The 27,006-nt window shown below is 38.1% G+C and overlaps 1 protein-coding gene across 1 annotated transcript in view; it reads right to left on the reverse strand.

The window, feature by feature from the left end:
* Positions 1–21,815, reverse strand: part of TTC28 (tetratricopeptide repeat domain 28) — a 228,949-nt gene extending 207,134 nt beyond the window's left edge. The window contains exons 1-3 of the mRNA XM_026071549.1: positions 21,745–21,815; positions 21,366–21,399; positions 12,024–12,302 (exon numbers count right to left, since the gene is read on the reverse strand). Coding sequence (XP_025927334.1) covers positions 12,024–12,302; positions 21,366–21,399; positions 21,745–21,815 — 384 coding nt within the window. The remainder of the gene's footprint in view (positions 1–12,023; positions 12,303–21,365; positions 21,400–21,744) is intronic.
* Positions 21,816–27,006: the final 5,191 nt, after the last annotated feature.

Raw genomic sequence — 27,006 nt, forward strand, 5'->3', positions numbered from 1 at the left:
TATATATTTGCATAACAGCAAAGATGGAAGAAACCAAAATTCTACTTTTGCATCTAGAGAATTTTCTGAAAAGTCTACTTTCGAACTAGAAGTTTCTAGACAGTTTGCAAGGCTACATACAGTTTAAAAAAAAAAAAATGGATTCTCAAAGTTTCCAGGCCTTCTTTCCTTATGCTCCCTAAAAAGTAAAATACTTTAAGTATAGACTTTTGTGGAATATTAATTAGTAATTAGAAAGGATTCTCGCAAAAAAGGATTCTCAAGAAAAAAAAAAAAAACACTTAATTATTTTTGTTAAGGTCCATTTAGATTTCAGTTTTCTGAAAACATTTGAGTTTGTGTGTGTGAGCTGAGAATGGGTAATTCAGCTGGGTTTTGATTAACTGGATGGCTACTGATCATTAATAGCCACCACTTAAAGCAATATTTGACCTGTATATGTTTTATTATTTATATTCAAAATGCTCTGAAAATAAATGCAATTTATTCTTCCGGGAAATCTGGCAATTACTGCACAATGAGGTGTTAGCTATTTCAAAACACATGTACCAACTACCAGATCATTAGCATCACATTTAGAAACATCCTGGTTTTCTTCTGGGATCTCTCATCTACATTCTTACCCACTCCAGTTGTCATTCTCAAAGGCAGAAGAAATGTTCACTTCCCAAGCACTTCTTACTGATAAAATCGCACATCACTGAAGGAGGAATTGAAGTTTGTAGAATTTCATATGCTGTTGGCAAGGATCTTTTCTCATCCATTTTCTCAGATAATAATTTAAAATACATTGACCTTCATTTTTGTTTCCAAAGCTGCATGTTTATTGGATACAGAAAAGTATGCATTCTGATGGCAGGTGATTTCCTTTCCAGTTATCATCTGTCATAATTTTGTGACAACGAAACACATTCATTAAATAATTTCTACTTGAAACTACAACTGTCCCATTATCAAATCACCGCAAACCCTCAAGAGAAAGTTTTTCCATAACAAACACATAAAATGTGCAAATATCCCCTGATTAAATATGAATTAGAGAAAAGCAGAAGCACTATGATAAAATTCTGCAAAATGAGAAACACGAGCAGAAATCAAGAACTACTGCAGGTACTACCCTTCAGAAGCCAAACAGATACAACACTAACGATTTTGAACTTTGTGCATGTCATCAAACACTGGTTCTAACCTACAAATACTAAGTTCAGCGCTACAGTGCAGTCTTCTATCATCCGATTTTGCATGATTACAAAAATGATTTTTTTTTCTTGTAAGTGTTCCCAAAGCTAAAGCGAGTTAGGCTCATTCCAGATATTGCCATGACAGCAGAACAAGCAACACTTTACTTCCATAGTATTAACAGCATTTTATATACAACTCAATTTTAAGTGCAGACTTTCTAGTTATAAAACCAACAGGATGTTTGTTAGTTCCCAGCAAGCTGAACACGAGCCAGCAATTGCCCTTGCGGCAAAGAGGGCTGGCAGCGCCCTGGGCTGCACTAGAAGGAACCTCGCCGCAGGCCGAGCGAGGGGATTACGTCCTCCCTCCTCTCGACACTGGCGAGCGCTCCACATCCGGAGCGCTGCGTCCTGCTCCGGGCTCCCCGCTACGAGACACACACCTACGTATCGGAGCAAGCCCAGAGAAAGCCGCAAAGATGATTACGGGACTGGAGCGTCTGTCATACAAGGAGAGGCTGAGAGCTGGGACTGTCGTGCCTGAGGAAGAGAAGGCTCCGCAGGAACCTCAGCGGTGCATGCAAATACCTGATGGGGAGCGGGGGGTAAAGAAGACGGAACCAGGCTCTTCTCAGTGGTGCCCAGAGAAAGGACAAGAGGAGACGGACACAAACTGACACCAAAGAAATTCCATTTAAACGTGAGAAGAGCTTTTCTACTTTAAGGATGATGAAACACTGAAGTTGCCCAGAGAAGTTGTGGCGTCTCCATCCTTGGAGATATTCAAAACCTGACTGGACGCGGTCCTGAGCAATCTGCTCTGGCTGTCCCTGCTTTGAGCAGTGGGGTTGGACTAGATGATCTCCAGCAATTCTGTGATTCTGTAATACTAAAAAGTTTTTCTCTAAGACGTTGTCATTCTCCATCCCCCAAAGAAACTCAGAACTCAGAAAATGCTTCATAAAATCTCAGAGAATGTGAAGATTGGAACCAGCCTCCCACAGGGGTTATTAGAAACAGCAGCAAGGGAAAGAAGGATTTGAGGGGGGGATTAATGAAAAATTCCTTCAAAGGATTTTTTTTTTAATATGAAGACATAAACATCAAAATGTTGTTCCACCAAAGAAAAAGTTTAGTATTTAATATATCTATTTATAATATAAAGATTCAAGTAAAAATATCTGAGAAATGCAATTTAACATACTTCACAGAACTGCACCTTTCTTATAAAGATAGGCCACAGATACTATAAACATCACTTTATGCAGCTGAGTCTAGCAGAACAAATCCAATGAACAGGTTATGTATGTACACTTCGGAGTACTTTGCATACTTGCACCGACACAGTCACGGAATCGTTGGGTGGAAGGGACTTCTGAAGATCATCTGGTCCAGCCCCTCTCCTCTAGCAGGGTCACCTAGAGCAGGCTGCCCAGGACCATGTCCACTCAGGTCTCCAAGGATGGAGACTCCACAGCCTCCCTGGGCAACATGTCCCAGTGTTCAACCACCGTCACAATGAAGAGGTGTCTTCTCCTGTTCAAGTGGAATTTCCTGTGTTTCGATTTGTGTCCATTGCCTCTCGTCCTGCCACTGGACAACACTGAGAAAAGTCAAGTTCAGTCCATTAAATGCTACAGAAATATACCCAAATAGTTGCTGGATCTGAAGCATTTGTCAGGTGTAGACCCAGACTTTCAGAGTCTTACTGAATTAAAGAGCAGATTTCCAAAACCCTATGTCCATGCATAAGCTAGAACACAGATCTTTGATGGTATCTTTTTACCATATGAAATTTTGTCCCTTTGGATAACAGAGAAAAATTTGTCATTCAAGCTTTTCTTCAAATATTGCAAAAAATATTTTAAGTGTTCCCTTCATACGTGCTCCAAATTTCTTCAACATGTATAAAATGTACAAAACTGCACTCTTCAAACAGTATATAACTGTCCAAGAGGCATGTTGGATCACTCAGGCCATGCTTCATATATTTTTATAGATGCATTCAGTCTGTTACATTTCTGAAGATTTCACTACAACAAAATGTTATCAAAGGCCAAGATCTGCAAGCCATATTTAACCAGACTTCCCATCGACTTCAGTTTAGTTTGTCTGACAACAAATATGAAAACTGCGAGTATTTCCTATGCCAGTGGCACAAGAGCCACATGTGAGGTAACTCCAAAATGCTAGCTAATTCTGTAAAAATCAAACTGGGAAAAACAAAAGGACAGGAAGAGAGAGCATGCATGCAGGTAGGCCCGCATGTGTGTGCATGTGTTGGGGTTTTTTAGGTGCAAGGTAGTGAAAACTGCAGCATGGGAACAGCAAGCAAAAAAATACTGGCCCAGAGGCTCTGGAAAACGCTGCCAGCGCAGTGTGGGTGGAAGGCTACAGAGCTGTGAGGGAAAGGCAGGTTGCAAACTCGCAAGTGGAAGGTCCTTAGCAACACAAAAAGCTAAGGCACCGAAGGCACTGTGCAACAACTGCATCGCCCAACCCAACTGATCATTTCTTTTCTGAACATAAGAGCATTAAACCTCAGTATGGTATAACTAATAGCAAGACTTCTTCCATGTTCCCCACACTATTTAGAAAGAGGAAAATGATATTAACAAATAGCGTGACACTACGGCAAGTCACTTAGTCAAATAAAGATGTAGTGAGATCTGTGTACGTACTTTCTGTAACAACAGACAAAGAGCTAACCAGAACTAATGATCAAAGAGAGGGCATATTAATATACTTTTAGCTACTCCTTAAGTTTTATCTGTCTTGCTCAGAAGGCAGAACCTCCTCACACTTGGAACAGCCAGTATCTCCAGCACCTGCTGCTGTCTACCCCTGTTTTTCACTCTGCATTTCTTTCCCTGAAGGAACTCACAGTTCTTCCTGCACAATTTCCCAGTTTCTCCAGCCCATCTATTAAAAAAGATCAGTGACAAAAGCGTTGATGTCATTTAGAGATTTGTAATCAGACTCTGGAATCACATTTCAGTGAGGTTTGGCATGGCCAGTTAAACCTAGGGCTACCCAGAACCTATGGATCAGGAAAATGACACACTTCCATTTACTATTGCTTTACATTTGGAACAGTTTTGCAAATAAGGATAAACAGTTTTAAAGAAATGTTTTACAGAGTCGAAATAAAATTACCTCACGAATACCAAAATTACCCTATTTTACTTTTTAATATACTGGTTTGTCTATAGCATCCACTAGAAACAAATGGTCAAAATCCAACAAATAGTTTGCTCTGTGCCTAACTAAACTTAAGTATGCCATCAGTCTTAACAGACTCTGCAAAGTTAACACTACAACATGCAGAGAAATGGTTTTACTTGGGGTTACTAAAAAAATGCACCTTATGCAAGTGTTCTTGTTATCTTATTAGTGGTACAATTTTCATACAGTTACATTACCTATCCCAGGACGCAGAGTAGTTCTTTATCTATATTTGATGTCCAAATGCAGTATACATTTACAACTGTTAGTGATTTTAACACAGAATTATGTTCAAATCTAAACCGTTTAAGCCACGGCATATTTTTACGTCATTTGAGGATTAAAAAGCCCCATATCCCAAATGTCAGCACCAACTGAGAAGAGAGTATTCAAATGTCAGAGTCAAAAATATATATCCCACCATTTTCCTTTACAACACCTAGGATACTCAGGCTGCATGGCTGAGAGGAGAAATTGAATAAAAATTTTCTAGAGCCAGATCAACCATAAAACAAAGGAAACTGTTTGGCAGGAAATCAAAAGAGGAAAATGAGCCTGATACAATTTGACTTTAGGGAATTCACAAAATACAACTTAATTCCTGAAATATTCTGTTATCTTTGCATTTCTCAGTGATATTTACACAAAATATTTTTTAAATAGCAGGAGTTACAAGCCAACCCTCTCAAACAAACACTGCAAACATTAGTTTTATGTGTTGTTGGGATAAACAGGCTACAGTCACATAACACAAGACCCACAGTGAATTATTCTGATCTGTAACAGACCAGAAAATTTCTTACTGTAATTGTTTTTCTCATAGTTCATGTTTGGTTTAAAGATGCAGTAGATAAGCAGATGTATATGTATAAATGTACCTGTCTATTATTCAACATCAATGTATGCTTTAAAGACAGAATTTGGGGGGAAGGGAGGGGAACTATGTTAAGAAAAAGACTTTCAGCCACAGATTTCCATCACCAAGCCTTTTTCTAAGTTCACAAGAGGACAGCTGCAATGGGAACATATACGTCTTTAAGATGAGCTCATTTGGGGATACAGTGCGCTCTAGTGTGCCCTGGAGCAGGGAGACAGGAAACGGAGTTATGTCACCGTAAAGGAGCATTGCTCAGATTTTGCAGTATTCAGAAGTGCTCAGTTACGATCCCGCAAAAAATATCACGGGGGAGCTGGCAGCGAAGGCATATCAGCACTTAAATTTACTCAAGATTCTAACTGAAAATAAAAGCTCTACAGAAGTTTAGGTGATAACCAGTTGTGCTAGAAAGCAAGAACAACCTCTTTCCCACTTTCTACCATGTCTCATTTCACAGCTTTATTCCACACTTTTTTGTTGGCCATCCTCTGAAGTAAGGATCAGTTTAAGTACTGGCCTGATTACAGAGTGAAAATAAATGTATTTCAAATAGACCTAAGATGTCAGGCGTGATATTCTCCATTAACATTTTAGATGTTGGTGATAACAGGTGAGAATTTAAGAACTGACAAATTGCATACCCAAGACAAAAAGAAAGAGGAAGAGAAAAAGAAATTTACAACAACTAGCTTAGTTCTCAGAAAACCTGGATTTGAAAACTATTCATTTTCGTACTTTCCAACTATAAAGAAACTAGGTTTTGTATTTAAATCAGGTCTTTTAAACAGAACACCAGCTACACCTGTTAAGCTCCCTTTTCTGGCTAATGAATAAAATTGCTTGCATGTTGAAAGCAAACTCAAAATTTTCTAGTTATGTTCTGTTAATAAAAATCAAACAGATTTTTAAACTTATTACAAAGCAGCTCTTGATATTGAAATATGTAACGTAAGTGTTCAACTTTAGACAGTGCCCTTCTGCAATCTCACAGTGACAAGCTGCACAAAAGATCCACATAAACTATAGCGACAGCACTGGAAACCAAACACTGTACTTGACTAACAACCAACCATCTAGACCAGCAACAAGATAATAAGCACTGCTTTATATTTTCTGATATCAGATATCAAATCCAACCTGAAAGTTCTGCGTTCAAAAAATATCAGACTAGTTAATTAATCCCCAAAGTACACCCTTCCCTGTTCTAACTAAAATTATAATTAATTTTGTCATAAAAATCAAACAGACATTTTAGAAAATGTAAGTGCTTAGATGAGGAAAACATACCACTCAAAATTTAGCTGCCTCCTTTCCAGGATTTCCCATCTCTGCTGTGACTTCCAAAGCTTGTCTTTCGGGTAAGCATTGCTCCCAACAACCAGAAACAGCCGAGGACGCGCACTATTTCTACCTAGCATTCCCATCGTTGTCACAGAAGCGCAGAGGACTGATACTTCACAAAGTGATCTTGGAGGAGAGGAGGAGGGGAAAATTCTTCATAAGAAAGGAAAGAAAAACTATTTACTTGTCAGTAGGGGTAAAATAAGAGGGGCAGAAAATGCCTGGTGGCCAGGAGAGAGTCTAACTTTGCCTCTGATCTGGAAAGTAACTGTCAGTCACACGAGGCAATCAGAAAACTCATTTATATTTGCGTCCTTCAACTAAATAAAAAAGAAACAAAGGCTCCCCTGCGCTTTCCCACTCAAGGACRGAGAGCAACCCAAGGGCTCCAGCTCCTGCAAGCACCAACATCCCTCGGCTGCACTGCACTTTTCAGTCCCCGTTCCAGGAAAACACTAAAGAAATGTGTTAAATACAGCTGAGTCTACAGAGATGCAGAATTCATCATCAACTACACACAGAGAAATAGCCGTCTTACAGTGGTAAAACAATTACAGATAATTAGTGTTTATCTTATGCACTGACCTATGTTAATAAGGCTAGAACAGTTGCTAATAGCTGGTGTGTTGAAAGCAGCCAGAATCACAATCCGTTTCTCTTAACGGTTTCAAAGATTGGTAGAGCTTGGCTAATAGGCTTGGCTTTCAACATTAATAGGCTTGCACTTTTAAAATTAAGTTCATCTGAGCTTTCTAGATACTGATCCTTTTCTTTTCTCTTGCTGATATTTTATGGAAAAAGAATTAACATGAATTATTATTAAACAGGACAACATCAGCAACAGACTTCAGTGCTTCAGTTCCATTCATTCTAATATTTTTAATTGATATTGTCATTTAGTCACACTGTTGAAATAGCAGCAGCGGAGACAATTGATTTGTAACAGTAAACTTAGAACTATTCACCCAGCTTTTCTATCACTGAACTGATCTTGCTGTCGTATCTGTACAATGATAATGTTGTCCTCTTGCAAAGCGTTCTGCTGATGAGAAAATTATCACTACATTTTCAGGAATAAAAAAAAGTAAACTTTCTGACACCATTCAGAATAAAAAAAATTCCCCCAAAAACTAGAAATAACTAAGTTCCAGTTCTATCCCAAGGCAGATGCCTGAATTAGCTTTGACACCTCTAATATGCCCTCCTTAGCCATAGATATATGAAAGAATTAAAGCATTATTTAAGTGTCCAAGTGAAAAAAGCAGATTTTCTAATAAATAAGATTATTTGGAGAATAAGGCTAAAACAATAAGGTGGGAAAAAGTGGACACTAACTCAGAATAGGAAAGGGCATGTGAAGAGAAGTGAACAAACCCACCCTGGAGGAAACAGGACAGAAAGTGCTGAATTCAGGCTTGGAAGCCGTAAGGCGGCCGCGAACGCCTTCTGGGATGAGACTTGCACAGTCAGATTAAGCAGCTCGAGCAACTGCTCCTTCTTGGCCACACTAACACAGATCCATGAGATGGCACGAGAAAGCAGCGGCAGCTACTGGCCTCAAATTTATAGACACAGACACGTCTTCAGACAACAGTCACCCTCATTGTCCAGCAGCCAAATTAATGAAAAAACAGAGCTTGGCAAAATTTTCCATTTTCTTCTAAATCTCAGGTAATTTTAGATGATTTCTATGGAATCAACAATTGAAAGCAAAAGGAGAGTAATATGTAGAAGAGTGTGAAAATCACAAGTCCAGATGGAAACAACACACAGAATATAAAAAATAATAATTCATTCAGCTGTGGGTTTTCATTATCTCAATTACTGTAGTAGTACGATGGCTCCTGTTTAACAGCCAGGATGCACGCCTTGCCAAGCCATTTTTATGAGACTTCTGTCAGGACTGTTTAGATGATGGCAGAGAGTGCATTCAGACTCTGACCCCTAAAAATCATTTCCTGTTCAACAATCACTTTGTTGAGCATCAATCCAATTAATGAAAGAGCCTTGGAAGGAAGTTCACTTTATGTTTATGCCACTACCGCACCTACGGCACAAGTGAAATTGAAAATCTGTTTCCGTATTCAAAAGCTTAAAAAAAACATAGAAAAAAAAATGTAATTGCAGATCAGACTTGAAATAAATCTACTTTCACAGAGGACATAACTAAGACATCACCTCTTCAGTAACGTGGGACGATCTGCCGATTCATGTTAAATCTCACCCTAGACTCTGACAGCTAGAGAAAACAGCTTCTTCTCTCATGTATGCAATTTCATATCCCTTTCAAAACATACTAGCCTTAAACCTATCAATTCTAAATACTCTGATACTTGTATGATTTATTCCTCAATTTTGCTAAAAGCTTGGCTTTGAAGTCTTGAGCTGGTAGCTAGAAGGTCACTGGTGGCTCTGAGATGGAGATAGCTCACCAGTGGTCCCATGCAGGAGCTCAGCCAGTGACGGGTGAACCCGTCTCACAGCTGTGTAGTRAGGGGCAGACCGAGTTTTAAGGTGAGCTGGCAGTGGAATCGGGGAACATTGCTCGGCTGATTGCTGAGAAAAGGGGTGAACAGATACAGTCAGCCAGCCCTGGGCTGGAAGAGAAGGAAGAAGTGCTGTAACCAGCACACAAGTCATCTGGGATAAAGTGCTTCAGGACCAGCATGGGCTGGGAACCAAGTCTATACTAGCACAAGCTTATAATAACTGCTGCTATTACAAACAACGAGTTTTTCACTTCAGGTTAAATAGGTACCAGAAAGGCATGCTTTAACATTGGACATTTTCTAACAGTTTTTAAAACTCAGCCGTTTTTGACAAAAAAAAAAAAGTTTTTCTTGAATATCAATTGCAGACATGCAGTATTTCTGCTGTGAGACAGCTGCTCTGATTCATCTACAAATTCTCTTATAAAGGTAACATTTAAGAACCTATCGACAGGCATGTCCTAACACAGCTAAATTTTGGCTTTGTTTCTCATGTCAATTAGGCTTTTTTTTTAATAAAAGCATAATACCATTTGACAGGCCATATATAGTCAAAGTAAAAACAAAGTCTCTTTTTTATTGGTACTCACTTATAATAAAAAAGTATATGCTGTAGGAGCAAATCTAGAAAAATGACAAGCCAATGAATCATTAAAGTTAAAAAACTGAAAATAAGGTTCCAGATGGGAGTCTCATGGTATGGGAAAAAAGAGGAGACTGTGTGAAGCTTTGATAATTTGACAAACCGACAATACCCCTGTGGAAAGATAAAAGGAAGGATAGAAATAGAGATTGAGAATGAGCTTTATACAGGAAAGAAAGACTGCAAAACCTACTTTGAACATTTTATTTCTTACTCACAGTAGCTTTCCATGGATATAAGCATTTTGTACCATGGAGCAAGATATCCTTTACACATTGATCCAATAAAGCAAGAACAGATGCTATGTCATCATAACAATATCATCTAGATCTTCCACTGCTTTTTCACCAGTAAGGCCCAAAATGCTTTATAAAACAGACTCCTCACCTCTTTGTATAAAAGAGAATAAACAAAGGAACAAAGTTTGCTCAAAGTCAGGTGGATGCTTAATAGCAGAACTGGAATCAAAACAGAGATATTTCAAGTTTTTAACTCGATAATGTAATCCCTTTGAAACAGGAGTCTCATATTTTAAATTATCAAAAGAAAATTTAAACTATTCCACTTTAAAAATTGAGTGTGTACTGATGCAGCATTAAATTTAATAAACTGATAACAATGTCTTCATTTAACACAGCTATCATTTAAGCTACTAAATCTCCTATTCCATCTTACTTGGCATTTTGATCCACAAACCTAGTCCAACGATCCATTTCCAAAGTCTTGTTATACTTCTATCTGTGACTGGCATTTTGAGAGTACTCTTTTATGAAGTCTTTTCATAACTGTTCTTCTAAGTGAGCTCTACAGTAAATCATTGCCAGATTTCTTAGAAACAGGATACAAAGCTAAGCAAAAGCACCCTTGCATTTATATTCTTTGACTCCCTGCATTTGCACAGCTGACCAGGAAATCTGGAGTTCAATGAAAGTAATGCAATTTTCTTTTTTTTAAACACAGTCCTTGATAAAAATACATGCAAAATCTGTTATCACATTCAGTAACAGAATACAGAAGTCAGCGATGGAAGAAACTGAGAAGCTTGTAAATAATTACCCTGAGGAAACAGGAGTTCCTTGCTAATGTGGGCTATGATACAAACTATAAACTGCAGAGAGGCTAAGTACAAATAACAGGGAGAATTTATAAAAGCCCCTGCTTTCATTAACAAAGGCCGAAAGATTAAGCAGCAGCATAAAAGTGAAAAGAAAAAGAAAGTGCAAAGGTTAAGCATGAAAATAAAATCTGAAAGAAAAACACAAAATGAAGTGCTGCAATTCAAGATGGCAACTCCAAGAAACAATTCACAAAAGGGAAGGCTCTCCTGTGGCTTACTATGATGGTCTTTGTTTTGGGACTGTGAGTGTGCAGAGCTCTAGAAAACACTAACTAAAATTTTTTTCTAAACTGCTTTTCTGGTCTTACAAAAGAGATAAACCTATATTTTTTGGATTCCAGCTGATAGGCAGTTGAACACACTGTACTTTTTGATCACCAATATAGAGTGTTATGCTTGTTACTTGCCACAGTTTCTGAGTAGAGGAACCCGAGTGATGAATCTCATCTTAAATTGCATCTTTAAAGTGACTAGTAAGATTGTGCAAGGGATTGACAGGAAAATGGAATCTGCAGTAGACACTACTAAAATTGATTAGCAGGTAAATGGCTGGCCCTGGGCTAGCCAAGAGTGAGCCAGAGTGACTGAAGCAATCAACAGCAGCAAGTGGGAAGCAACACTAGAAGAAAGAGGTAACCAACACCATTTACTCTTTCCAAAATGATTCCTCGTGTAGTTAGGTCTTAGTAAGAATGTTGAGATGCACAGAATTTCTTAAAATGTCTCCTCAAAATATACTACACATAACTCTTTAAACATTATTTTTGAGAGGTCTTATCGCTCCATTAGTAATAAGAATCTCCGTGACACCTTTTAAGAAATTTTAGAACAAAATAATCCTGGATGCTCCTGAACACTTACTGCTTTCAGCATTAAGAGAGATATCTGGTCTTCACATCCCAAAAAATGGTTAAGAGCAGTAACTTCACAGGCATCAGAAAAAAAAAGAAAAAAAAAGCCAAAGGTTTGTTTATACAGAAAACAGTTTAATACTCAGCAGGAAATGCAAGTCAAGCAACTGTCTAGAGTTTTTGGCAAAGAGAGCCATTAGTACAGAAATATTTACACACATCTACATTACATGTTAGTAATGTAAAGAATAATCGTGAAGGAATTACTGCTTTCCCAGAAAAGAAATAAACTTTCTTACCTTTGGCCATTTGGGATTTAGAAGTCGTGCTTTGATTGCATCATCCAGCGCCTTGTCATACTGATGGATCTTCATGTAGGCTGCTGAACGGTTACTGTAGAGAATGCAGTTCTGAGGGTCGACTCCCAAAGCCTCATTGTACAACGTGATTGCTGTATGAAAATCACCATCGTGGCAAGCCTGGTTGCTTTGGCGAACTTTTTCAACAAATTCAGCTTTGCTCAACATGGAGCTGTCAGGACTTCTTTTTCCAAAAGATTTTGATCCCAAAAAAGAAATCTGTGGGGGAAAAATAGATGTTAATGTTAAGAACTGCTGCTCAAAAATATTATGAAAATTGTCAAAATATTAGAAACTGAACAGTAGAAATTAAAGCCATCAGCATTACTGCAGAATGAATTCTGAACTGGGAATCTTTTCTTTTTTTTCCCCCCCATCTTGAACTATTTATTTATTGACTTATTTTTGGTATGGGAGCAACAAAAGAGACCCTTATAAAACATCTTATTTCCCATGCAGAATGTCTTCCAGAAAATGTATGCCTTCTTCAGGCATGCAACAAGCTGTAATATGTTTTTAACATGCTGCACCCCACATATTCACACCTTTTTTTCCCTCAGCCAAAGTACTTGATTCTACAACATCAAGCATATTTCAAGGGTAAGGAAGTTTACTGAAAAGGCAGCAGGTGTGAATGTGAAGATGACGCTGGTATATGCAAAGTTCGATACAGAGGTCACAAAGAAGCGCGTGTGCGCACAGACAAAGGTATAAATTCTCTTTAAAACAAAGAACTTGCACTGCTGCATCTGCTCACAAACCTCTATATAAAGCCAAGYGCAGGCTGCAAATTCTTCATGAATGGAAAGAGAAGGATGAGTCTGTGGAATAGGGTATACTTGCACAAATCAGTGGGGCATAAAGCCCGTGTTAGCAACAGAGCAGTCATCATTGCTCCCCGGATTGCCAGAATCAGACCATACAAACAGACGAGGAAAAACAGTTTTGAATTACACAGTTTTTGGCCCTTTAATTGTAGACCTCTAAAGATTTAAAGTGAGCTATAGTAGCCCCCAGTTGCACAAGCTGTCTTGTACATTTATAACTCAAAAAGTAGCTTTTCTTTTTTTTTTTGGATGGACATTTTAAACATCATCATTCAGCGCTGAAACTCACTAGTAACCAATCCCGTAATTGCAGGGAGGCGTCATACACATGCAGGCAGTTTCAACTCACTGCTGAACAAAGTCACAAAACAATTAACCAGTCATCCTCATTCAAACGTCAGTATCACCTGGAAAGACCACGCTTGCTTTCAGTTCGTTACAAGAAGTGAAGGTTTATGTTCCAGAACTTTGACAGATGAGACTAACACAATATTAAGGCATAACAATATAAATCATGGATGAATTATTTCCCATACTATAATATTAGCTACATTTAGTCAACATGCTAAATGCTTGGGGCTGCTAGAATGGGAACATTCTCAAATTCATAATGCTACAGGTATAAGCAGAAAGGGGGGGCTTAGTTTCTAGATTTGTCTGTTTTAATTTCAGCACGAGGTGCTGCTCTGAACGGGACAAAAATGAAGCATCAGAATCTCACTCGATCTCACTGAGGCTCAAACCATCATCATTAATACAAATGACCATTGAAATCAAGCAGTTCATACTCTAGATGAACAGATGAACAAGCAACTGTCCTTAGGTTTCATTAACAGGGAATTTTAAGAGCAGAGTTTACCAAAAACAAACAAACAAACAAAAAAAACCTAGAAACCTGGTTCATTCCCCCACTAACAATAAACATAAGTCTGTAACAATTCAGTAGTAATTAATATCAGGACCACAAAGGAAGGTCAGAAAAAGATTACAAATGCTGAAAGGAAGTAAAAGAAAGGTGCGGTGAGAACTATATTCTCCTTAACTTTTTCTTATTCTGATTTACAACAGGTGGAGAAATGGAAAGATTAAAGAGCGCAAAGGTGGGTTAACAGGCACAGTACCTTCTTTTCACGTGTGAAGGATGTCATAAAGGCTTGTGCTAAAAATATTCCTAACAATTAGTCATAGGACTCTGTAGGATCTCAGAAAAAAAGGTGCGTTAGTGTAGAACACTTGAAGTTACATTGATTCCAATTACTCTCTATCTTTACCTTTCTACATTCTACTCAACCAGTCATCTTCATTTAGTAACTGTTTCTGTCATGTGTACCATATTTCCTCCCCAAAACCCTCAAAAACATCAACACAAGAACATCTTTGTATAATTCTGATTAAAAGACAGTTGAGAATTTTACAGTTATTTTATTTGGCTACAGGTAATATGTACATATGGAAACATACAAGGTACTTCGAGACTATTATAATTGAGACTGGCATTTCCCATTTTTAGTCCTCCAGACAGAAAAAGGTTAAGAAAATTACATATTGTTACCACAACACAACAATTGCACAGCTTAAATGCATTACCAGAGCAAGCTGAGGCATATTTTTAGGTGGAAAGGGAAGCAAGATGCAAACTGACATCCTGTCTCAGGCGTCAAAGTGGTCTATAGACTTCTTTAAGTATTAAAAAAATTAAAAAATAAACAAACTTTCAAATTAGAAAGCATGGATCTCTTCTTTTCCTTATGATTATATCCAAATTTTTATGACAGGTGTTTTTCCAAACTGTTTCTAAAGTGCTCTACTGAAGGTGACTCCACGTTTTCCTCAGGCAATTCTATTTCACTGCTTCCTGATTTTCGTAATTAAAATATTTTTCCTAATATCGACTCCAAATCTCCTTTGCATCAGTAAATGCAGTTTCTTGTCCTGTCTACAGCAGGACTATCCAAAGACTTCATTCCTTTTATCTATGTAATTGCTTTAGTACTCCTGCCTACGTAAGCTAATATCTTGCTTTTTTTATTTTTTTTATTAGAAACAGCACTATAAAAAAACAAATTTCTGCATCCTTGAAAATTCATTCCATATGCAGTACATCTTTAAATGCACTGGCATATTTCTCTGCTACTTCAGTCAAGTTTAGAAACAGCAACTTCATATATTCTCAAGTACTAGCAGGAAAATTGTCCTACTTTGAACAACTCCAATAATTAAGCTGAACATATTACTTTACGCCAAGCAGTATGATAATTCACATCTTTGTAAGTGTGCACGTAACCATAAACTTCATCATGCGGCCAGTTTGGCATTACCTGAGGATTTGCAAGGACAGAATATGAAGATGCTTGTATTTTGCAGCAGTTATAGATGAGTGGATGTTCAAGCACGAAGATCAGGAATCCCTGAGAAAACCCAACAGTCGCTGGAAGGTTACAGAAGTACTCTAGGGGAAGACAGGAGCAGAGAGGAGGCGGAAAGGTGGGGTTGGTGAGTACCCAGCTGCTCAGGTGGCCACCCAGAGAAACGATGGTTTACATGGAGAGTTGCCTCATTGCAGGAAGAGGGAAAAAAAGCCAAAGGAAATATCAGATTCCTCCCATATCCTTTTATCTTCACCTGCTATTTTCCTCTGTAGCTTCAGAAGGAACAGCTTCTCTGATTCCAAGAAATTACATTTCTGCCTGCTCTTGAAGCCCATTTAAGTTAACAAATGTAATATTGTTGTGCTAGATTCTTCTCAGCGGGCAGACCTAACTGCTATCATGTAATTTCTCCTACCGTTAAGGTCAGTGCAACTAATGAACTTTCACACTGTTCTTATTTCAGCTGTCTCATGTTTGCACTAGCCTTTGTTCCTGGAAATTACCAGAAGAGTGGAAAACTTGATTCTATACCAGCAAGAACCAACACTCCAGAGTCACTACAGGCATGAAAATCCAGTAGTGTTTCAGAAGTGCTCATTCTATATAAGGAGTATGGAGCATTTTAACCTGAGCACTATTCCACGCATAAAAAGGTATACACCCTTTAGTTTAGGTCTAAAAGGAGTTTATAATTCAAACATGTCAAAAATGTTCTGAAAGCAGCTGAACTTTCATACAATATTCAAGGATATTCAGGGCTGACAGTCTACAGAACTATCATACGTTTTTCAGAAGGTCCCGAGAAAATTAGCAAACATAAATCAACAAGAGTATTGGAGAATTTACACTGCCAGTTCTGGGAGTTTCAGAGGGAGAACAACAGAACCAGTGCAAGCACTTCAGCAATATTCCGCTCRTGATGTCAGCAATCATCCTGATCCAACATCCTTAGAAATTGTCTTAAAAAACAAACAAACAAACAAAAAAACCTAACACCGTTTTCAAAGCTGTCAGCTATAACAGCAATAGATGTTGTTTTTATCCATATAGATTTACCAAAACTTTTTGGAATCCCCTGCTATTTTCTTAGCTTCTTTGCTTCCTGCTACAATTCTGACAAACCTAGAGATTTTCATGATAAAAATAAACTTCTGCAGTGCAATTCAACTTAAATAAGTTGAGGTAGGTCAGGAAGCACAACTCAAAATTTCTGGCACAACTAATATGCATAATATTTGTACAATATGCATAACTGATCAGAAGGACAAGTCATCCATCAGAAGAGCAGAACAAATCACTCAGAAAAAGTTACAAATATCTTCTCTTTAGAAATCATCCACATTTAGAACTGAAGCAAGGTTCTCCCCCTAGTCTCTAAACTATATATTTTGTTTGCACTGCAATTATAGGACCAGAAAAATTATTTTTTTTCTAATGTCTGGTCATGAGACTATTTTGCAATTGTGGCTTCCTTGCAGGTGGCCATACCATTTAGCATTCATTTATTAGCACATCAATCATCAAATGTTTCTTCATAGTAATCACAGAAATTTTCCTCAGGTTTAAGGTAACAGGGCTCCACTGAGGCAATTTGAACTTCATAAGAACTAGGACTAAATTTCTCTTCCCTTCGGAAGAGAAGTTTGTTATTTTTATCTAGCTTGTTCAGAATAAGACAGATAGGTGTTATTGTTCGGGCACAGAATAACAGTTTCAAATTCTGAAGAACTATACGACTACCTTAATTTAAATGATCAACTGCAATTATAATTTCCCTTACATAACTGGCTGCATTGTCCACTAAGGAATTTAATTCATTATGATGTGTTAAATACAGCCAATTCCCATCAACAAGAGTGAAAGAAGCAGGGCATAGTCTCGAATAAATTAATCAATCAGTCACAAACATAACCAGAGCAAAAAACATGAATCTCTCAGCAGAAAGCCTGAATATATTCTTAAGGAACAACCTCCTTTWTGATAGTGTTTAGCACAGACTGTGAAGGAAACAATTTTGCTTCTAAAACTTACTATTTTGACCTACTGAGCTGAACCTATCAGGAACGGTACACAATAGAATCAGCCAAGGTGATCTCCAGCTTAAACATTGCTCATTTTGTTCATATAAAAAAATAGTTCATTTATTAAACAATGAGGGGGCACAATAAGGGCACAACATTTCAAACAAAGTATTTTGGTTTCTCAGGTGTATTTTTAAAGGTGTCCTGTCTCTGTTTTATTTTATTTACTGATTACTTGCTTGTGTTGAGGACAATGAAAACATCAAATGTTGCGTACTTTGCATTCTTTCATCACATTCAGAGCAAATGACTGCACCTTTCAGATGCAAGAGTACCAGAACGTCTCATGAAATAATGTTTAAAATACCCTTACTGAGTTATTCAGAAGAGCAGTACTTTAAGAAGTAGATTCTTTACAGTAACTGTTATAACCAAAAACGGTCCAGCTGTGAAAGGACAACTAAGTCTCTTTTGAAGCATCACACTTTGAAGAACCCACCTTTAGCTCAGCACAGTTCGCAGCAGATGGCATCTTTCTCGTCACCTCCATCCAACCACAAGGACAGATGCTGCTAGAGCCACAGAAACTATTTGCTTGGGAGCAGCTTTAACAACCTAACAGTTACTCAACTCTGCATAAATAGGTCACTGCAAGAGCAGATCTCATCAAGCAAAATCTCAAGGCGTACAATCCAGACAGAAAGAATATACAAGTTGTACAATAGCTGTCTTCTGTGTCCGTTTGTTTATTATGCATGAACAAATCAAAACACAAAGCTGCTAACGACCTCCCCGGAATCACACTGTGAGCCTGTAACAAAGAGGAGACATCCTCTCAGTTCAAGTAACATGGTTCCTGCCTTTAATAACCTATGAAGCTAAGTAATCTCATGAAAAAAAGCTGGAATTGTTTTAAAGGAAACTATGATGATAACTTCTAGTATACGTTATTATTTAATTCCTGCTGTCAGGAGAACTACTTAAGGCAGTAGAATGTCATTACGTAAAGGAAAGAACCACAGAGCAAAACTGAGCCACTCTGGCACCCAAACCACAAATAAAAAGAGATTATTACGACTGTGCRAGGTACTGTACCAACGCACAAAAAGTACTCATTACAAAAACATCCCCATTTTCTGTTCACAACTGCTCTTCTGTCCTATTATTATAGTAAAAGGTGATGGTAATGCACATATTTAGGCCGCCTAGCACTTTGTTATACAGGATACCCAAGACTTGAAGCTCTTTCCTTCACTGTTTACAAACTGAGCCAATACTGTAGAAGCAGCAAAAGTTTCTTACTGCAGTGGAACAAAAAAGGAGCTGCTCAAGCAGAAAAGAGGATCCAGCGGAGACAATTTAAGGCAGGAGCTCCCGTATTACTAACAAAGAAGAAGATGGCATGAGTCGGCACCATTTCTGCAACCAGGCTTGGGCACCAGAAACCAGCTCCTACTACAGAGGTCACATCGGACAGAAGCTTGCACAGTATCTGCCTCAGACTGGACTCAACAATTAATCCCCTTCACTGGGGAAAGGGCCACCTCCTCCTCCTGCAGGAGTGCTCAAGATTCAGCCTTTCTGAATATTCAAGATGAGTGTTAAAAACACAATTTCCTTCAGCCATTTTATTTTCAAGAACTAATGAACTCCCAACCCCCAAAGCAAATAATAAGTTGAACACACTGACAAAGCTACATTACAAGAATGTTTATCTCCCAAGATCAAGCTTGCTAAGGTTAGTCCTTTACAGAGACTGAACATTTATAAACAAAAATAAACAGGTGCTCATATGCGCAGAAAGATCTGACTGTCTGAACAGCACATGGCCATACAGAAAATGGAAGGGAGTAGATTCTCACTGAATTCCAGTAATACGAGTGACAAAAGATAACAGCAAAAATCCAAATTCTGCTCCAAGAAAAGAGGGCAATAGAAAACAGCATGGTAAAAGAGCATAATGGAAAACAACATGGTACAAGAGCATAAACAGAATGCTTGATTAAAGAATGATGACTCTTACGCATCAGAGCTTGTTACTTCATATGTAATTTATCTTATGTAATGTTATACAAGTGCAATTCAAATAAATATGCCTTATATAGATGGTGTCTTTGGTGGCAAGTCCATAATTAAAAGACCCTTTTTAAAAAAAACCCTAGTAACTTTCAAAAAAAACTAAGTATGATATGTAGCATTTTGATGTTTTAAATTATTTAAATAGCTCAAGATATTCAGTGAAGCATCTGGAGGGTAAAAATGAATGGAAAAAGCTAAGCAGAAAAAGCTGGCATTCCAAAAGGATTCTGAAGCAAAGTGACAGTTACTTACTGTAAATACAGGTTTCCAAAACCAGCTCAAATCTAAAACTGAGCTTTCCTTTCTCCAAAAACAGCCACATAACATTTCATATTTTACAATTCCCTCCAAAGCATGCTAGATTGAAAGTGTTGTTGAATGATTCTTTCACCTAACTTGGAAAAGTTCACCTCTAAAAAGGCTTCATGTTTTTTTCACTCCAGACTCTGGGTATTATTGCTTTATTGTAGAGGAAAACATGTGGGACAAGAGTCCAAGAATAGACAAAGAACCCGAAGTCCCTCCCCGTAACCTCGAAGCACTTCAGCTACAGTCAGAACGACACTTCTGAGCAGACACCAAAACCTGCCAAGCCGCATGCAGCCTTCACCCAGTCAGAACACTGTTTGTGTAAAAATAATGCAGAAATAAATGAAAAGCCACTGAAACTGTACGTTTCAAATAACCTACTTCTGCTGCCCAGCCCACTGTAGGATGTGCAGAACAGCTATCCAGACTGCTCGATGTTTCTAGCCTGGATTTCATCTTCACAGATTGCTATGAAGTATCATGCTTGGGAGTACACACAACACATCTCCCGTCTCTTCTTACAGAGATGTGAGCAAACATTTCCTTAAATCTCAGTAACATAATATATAAGCCCAGTAAGCAGGACATGAGTAAACTGGAATGGCTAAGGCTCTTCCCTCCCTTACAACTGTAGGTAATTGAGAGAAACGCTACTCAACGATCAGTTACAGAATGGTCTGGTCACTGGAAAAACACTCTCTCCTCTCCCTCTCCCTCTGGCTAAAACAGGCCTATGCAATTTTGATGCCTCAACGAAAACAAAAACACTGCCACCACCCAACACACATACTGCTGAAGTAATCTTCTCTCTAGCAGAAGCAGTATGAAGTAAATCCTACCGGCTCCTGTTGCTTCCGACATTTTCAATGTTCTGCAGCTTTTGAACCCTAACATTTACTCTGTGTTAATTATCAGGGTGTCCAACCTTTTATCTAATCTAGTCTAAAGAACTCCTGCAAGGCTCAGTGAATGTTGTTCTACTTACAGAGAAGGTTTTAGTCTCCTCTAGTAAAACTACATTATAGGGAAAAAACAAGTTCTATTTTATGTATTATTTTGTGAAAGTCTAAGTCAAACTTCCAAATACATTTCATTTTTCAAACTTCAAGTAGAATCCACCAGAACCTAAAGACTCTGTGCTCCCTGCAAATTTGCTTTCACGTGGAGAGAATTTTGGGAAAGATGAAGACTTTATGAACTTCTAGAAAGGATTTTTAGAAGTTCACAGAAATCTATTTTTGTATCTTAAAAAAACAAGCTATAATTTACCTAAAGGAATCAAAAAAAAATCAGAAGGAATAAATACCTTCAACAGAAAACTCCTTCTATAAATTACAGGACTATATTGCTATGAAAAAAAGAATGAACCTGTGTTTTCTGATTAAGGAAAAAAACACATTTCAGTAAATTTCCTAATGGAATATATGTATAAGCTTCTGGAGCATTTTGTTCTGAAAATATTTTACTATTTCAGTTTTTCATTGTAATGAGAGACAAACATATTTTAAATATGAAATTACCAACAGGAAGGAAACTGATTTTTTACCTTGAATTTATACAAAATTTCTAAAGAGTTCAACAAAAACGAGAAGCAACTGTGAGCTTCCAGTACTGAACCTGAAAAAAATCAACTGTTCTGAAGGAACAGTGTGCAAACACCCCCAAAAGTTAGCTTACAATTTGAACACGTGATAACTGAAGTAAACCTGGTCTGCATCATTTCAGTTCTGCTGTGATTCGAGGGTAGAAAGGCCATCACTGTCCACCAATATCTGTAATTGTAACATCAGTCAGATCCACTCTAATGTAGGCTATGCTACATGCTGCTTAAAATTATTAGAACTATGCAATCCATAGCTGAATTTAAGCAACACTTCAGTTCATACATCATTTAAAAAACCTACAGGTTATGCAGACAAAACTATGCCCTCATTTACACTTTAGCAAACATATTTAAGTTAAGAAATAAGTTTCTATTTTTAAGTAAATATACTCCAAAAACAAGAAAGAAGTGAGTTGTACAAACGTTATTTTTAAATACTATTCAGAAACTAACCTGATTTCACTATAAACACACTGCAAAATACTATTTGGATCATGTAATAATGCAAGCTTTTCATACAACATGTCTAGTCCCAAATGTAATTATTTACAATAATTAAAAAGCTATTAGCAATATGCATCAAGTTATTTGAAAACTTTTATTCCCACTTTCCTAAAATTGGTGACATTCAAGCTCTTTTCAGGCCTCCCTTAAGAAGCATCTCAAGTAACAATATGAAGCCAACTACTACTAAATAAGCAGACAGACTTTGAGATCATGAAAATCTTCTCATACATAACTTTTTGGGGGGGTTCTAGAAGCTCTTTAGTCATAAATCAGCCTACGTTATTCTTTCTCTCACTGTCCTGTTTTTTTTCTGATTGTTATACCTTTTGGTTAGAGTGCATCTTAAATTTAAATTGGAAGTTCACGGAGACTAGATGATGCATCATTTGGGTGCATGAGTCCACAAGGTCCTTAATCCATTGGGACCACATTGCACTAAAAGACAATAAAAGTAACCATAGTCCCTTTTATAAGGTGATCAATGTCTCAAATATAGAATTATTTCATTTTCCATTATATATACAGTACATTTTACATTCCATATTTTCCTTTACTAAAACAGTAACACTGAGGTGATAAAAATAGGCTCTGATATATCAGATTTCTGATCTAGAATTAGATTAACATTCTGCATGGACGATAATTAAATTTGTCAAAACAAACAATAATCGTTTTACTCCTTAAAATACCAATTAACATTCATGTGTCACAATACAAAAGAGAACTTTCATATAATTTTAGTTTCCTTAGCAAATTATTTTTAAGGCCCAGAATAAAACAGAATCAAAGCAAACAAACCTGAGAGTCTGTGTCTGCCAGCTCAGTACACAGTCAAGGAGATGCATAAGGGTAAATGGGACTTCCTGCGCAGACCTCATTGGCAGATTGTTACTAGGATGGAAAATTCTAATTTACAGATTATACACTTCAAGATAAATATGTGTCACCAAAGAGGGGGGTCTTTCTTTCATGACAGAGTAAATTTCATGCACAAGAACCATTTTTTCTGTTGAGCTACACCTCTATCCAAAGCTTTATATCCAAAAGCTCCCTCGTTAAACACTTTCTCAAGAATTTCTGAGAAAACTGGAAGCAGATTAATGTTTCAAAGCCTCAGTCAGTTACCTATAGGGATTATTAAGAAGAGTTTTCCTCAATGCACAACTGTTCAGACACCTTCAGTGTAGAGGACAGGTTTTACCTTATTCTAAAGAATTAAGAAACAAACAGATGGAGACAATATATCTAAATTCTAAAATGTTTTCCTGCAGCTTCTTTCTCAGGTGTCTGCTAGTGTTTCTTGATCACAGTCAAATCAATCATGAGACTAGAATTTAAAAAGAAATGTATACAAAGTTATATTGGCAAGGATGTTAAAGAGGCAGACTACATGGAGTGTGGATGCCACTCACAAATTTCTGGGCAAATTTACTTAATGAATTCAAGACACTGGCAATGCATTGGTCTTTCTCATTTTCTGACTGTGACACACAAGTAACTTTCTAGGCTTCTCAGAGATCTAACCCAAATTGCTTGACGCAGTATGCATGCGAGCTACTGAAATGTAATTGTTTTTTATACGCTAATGAAACAAAATGATAGTCAAATGTAAAACTAACTGCCCAGAGCACAGAAGACTCTTCAGTATATTCTGGGAAGTAGCAGAAGACATTCAATGTCAGTAAATGCAAAGTAACAGGAAAAAAAAAAAATTCTGATGAACAGCTAAGGAAAACTGCCTCTAAACTTACCCTTAACTCTCACAAGAGACATTCTAGAGTCTTTGGGGAAATTCTCCTGGAAACATAGTCCTTGTGCTCATGAGCAGTCAGAGAGCCAAGTAAAAGATGAGTAAAAGAATGAGAATCCTTAGGGAACTGAAAAACAGGAAACAATTGTGCCATGCCAAAAATCCATGCCATGAAGCACATTTTAAATACCATATTCAGGTTTGTTCCCACTCCCACATAAAGATACACACATAAATAGAAAAGGAATACAGATGGGTAACAGATAACCAAAGACATGGATCAATCTCTCTATCCAGAGAGAGGCTGAGATAGACTATGAAACTTGAAAAATTGAAGGGAGAATTGAAGGGAGTAAGTCAAGGTCTATAAAATCATGACAAACATGGAAAAGGTAAAATGAGTAGGGAACAATTATTTACTGTTTCTTACAGGAACAAACAGACATCAAACAGAAAATAAAGCCAAATAAAGTAGCCTTACACATGCAGTGTAGTTAACACGCTCACAGGTGTTACAAGTGCCAATAGTAATAATGCATTTGAAAAGTAATTTTAAAAAATGTAAAAAAAAAAAAAACAAAAAAAACCTCACTGAATGCTACTGAATGCCAAATTACAAGTTTTGAATATTCAGCAAGTTCATATTATTTGTTTGTTACAATAGCCTGATATGAAAGACTACTGTCTTTGGTTTTGTAAATACACACTGTCAAGAAATTTGAAAAGTAAGCCTTTTACATATAAATCACAACTTACTCTTCAGACTTGCTCTGTTTTTATACATCTTTATATTTAAGGAACTATAATGTTGAAAAGCTTATTAAAATTAATATTTATCTTCTAACTCCAACAATGCTAGAAGGGAAAATATCATTTACATAATAAAATATGGTGATATGGTAGGTAACTACTAACTCAATTCTCAAGTATTGTAAAAAGCATTCAAAATAAAAAAAACTTATGTAAAAAACAGTGCTTTCATTATAATTTAACAGCAAGTAAAAGCAAAAGTCAAATGCACCTCAATTCTTAAGATATTTAGTTTCAAATAACGGCAGGGACAAGATTCTGTTTAAAAAATATGTTTGTATTATGGATGCCTAGATCCACAGTAATGGTAATGGACACATTACAGATGCCTAAAACAGACCAGTCCTCATATATCACTGCTAGTCAATCATTCAGAAGCTCGAAAATATACATTTATTATTTAGTCCTGTGTATTCAGAATGCTTCCACTGTAAGAACAGCTGAAACTCAACATATACTTACTGAAACTTCAGCACAATGTCATCAAACATACTGGCCATAGGCCATGTCCACCTTGCACGATGCATTTACGCAGCCTGCACAACAGACTCAAACTGGACAGGTGGGAGGGGGGTGACTAAACTTTCTCCTTTTCTCTTAAAAACAAAAATCTAGCATTAGTGGCCTCAGAGATAATCTTCAAAAGTAAATTAGTGAATGCAAATTCAAGTTTGTGTTTGAGCATGCTGAAAGCCTAAAACCAACTCAGAAGTGCAAATTCTCCAGGTCCCTATTAATCTCATTAGAAAGTGACCTTGAAGATCAGGACAGTCCCTCAGCATCAACATAATACTTTATGTTACTGTTAATCATTTCAGAAAAAGAACGTGAAAGAGCAAAAGTTCTTAAAGAATGGGAAAAACAGAATGAAGACATGGCACAGAAGGCAAGCAATAGAAAAGCTAAGATGAAGGAGAAATTATAAAAGGAGCTCATTTTCTCATAAGAGTTAGTATGACACTGAGACACAGAAAAGAAATAAAAGTTGACCTCCTGTCTAAAGGGTTGTTTGCTCCCATTGCTATCCAAAAAATCTCCCATTAATGTAAGAGAAAGATCTAGGGGGGAGCACAAAACCTTAATTTAATTACTATTCACGATAACTAAATTCATCATCTTGGTTATCAGTGTGGAATCTCACCTTTTCCTCTGATCTGTCAGTCACAGGCAGACAGACACGACAGTGACGATAAATGAGTCAATAATACGGTTAAAGCCAGGTCTAAACAGGAACTGCCACTTAAGAAAGACTTCTTAGGGTAGCAGGTGTACATCCACCCTGGATGTTGTTGTCTGCTAATCATTCAACTGTTCTAGTACAACTGTTTCCTTCTCTGAAAGGGCCTGCACCACTTCCAAGTGCAGGTCTATCAGCACAATGGCAACAAAGCACGCATCTACAGGCACACAGGCCCTTCACCTTCAATCTCACACTACAATTCCCTTCCCCGGTGACCTCTCCGGGAGGAATGGAAGTAACCGGTAGYCAGGAGAGGAGGAAAGGATATGCAATGGATAAGGAAGCGGTATTCAGCTTCAGTCAAGAGGGGGATAACATGGTAAAATAGAGCGAAGCAGCCATAAGTCAGGAAATGATCAATACCTAGCAGAAACATAGATACGGACCGATGCTGTTGCAGCAGTGGATTTCCTCTCTTGAAAGTGAATATTTAGACAGTACAGGTAATCATGAATAATAATCATTAATAATGTTATCATTAATAATCATTACTCATATACATGAGTTTGTTCTAATTCTTCAAAAACACAACTCTGCATTTATATCAGACAAAAGAATATACAGAAATGAAGAATTCCAGTCCTACTGCTGAAAAAAATCTTTCAATATTCGAGCCACATCCACCCATTTATCAAAAACCTCTTTGCAAAGAAACCGGTGAGGAGTTTCATTAGCACCTGAAGAGCTCTCACACAGCACCAGCAGCCAGCACAAGAGGGATGACACGCTGCCTACAATTGTGCAAGACCTCCAAGAGAAATGAAAGGCATCCAAGGATAAATGCGAACAGCCACYGGCAAAGAGGAGGAGGGAGGACAAAAAGGCAGGGATCCGTTGCAGAAGTGGCTGACCCAGCCGCTTCGACTCGCCGTCTGCCAGGGAGGACCCGGGGCACCCCGACGGGCCAGGCGCCTCTCCCTCCACCACCGCCCGCACCGCGGCCAGCGAGCGGAACGGCGTTCACAGCGTGCGCGGCCATCCGGCGCGCTGAGCGAGCCCGCTCTCCGGGCTGCAAACTCTGTCACTAACAAAACCGCTACTGGCAATTTTTTCGGTAGCTGTCTGTGCTGTTAAGGCGCAGTCGGCTTGAAAACCTGAGTCCGCATCACCAGCTCCAGCGGGGCGAGCGGATCTGCAGCGCTACGAAGCAGGGAGCTGACACACTTACCAGAAGAGTTTTTACGTTCTAACAAACAAGCTCAGCTTTTGCTCAGCCAGGAGGACTTGTTTTCCCGTCGCTGCCCAGGCTCTCTCACACAGAGACGCGCCCCAGCGAGGTACCGCCACGGCAATCCGCTTCTCGGGCCAGGCGCTCTGCCCCATGAACGGCGTCGGACGCGCACGATCGCGTCATCTTCCACCCGCTCTCGATGCGCCGGCACCGGAGCGGGGCGGCGGGGCAGCGCCG

The sequence above is a fragment of the Apteryx rowi genome, unplaced genomic scaffold (genome assembly GCF_003343035.1).
Source record: "Apteryx rowi isolate R43461 unplaced genomic scaffold, aptRow1 scaffold_328, whole genome shotgun sequence".
Taxonomy (NCBI): Eukaryota; Metazoa; Chordata; class Aves; order Apterygiformes; family Apterygidae; genus Apteryx; species Apteryx rowi.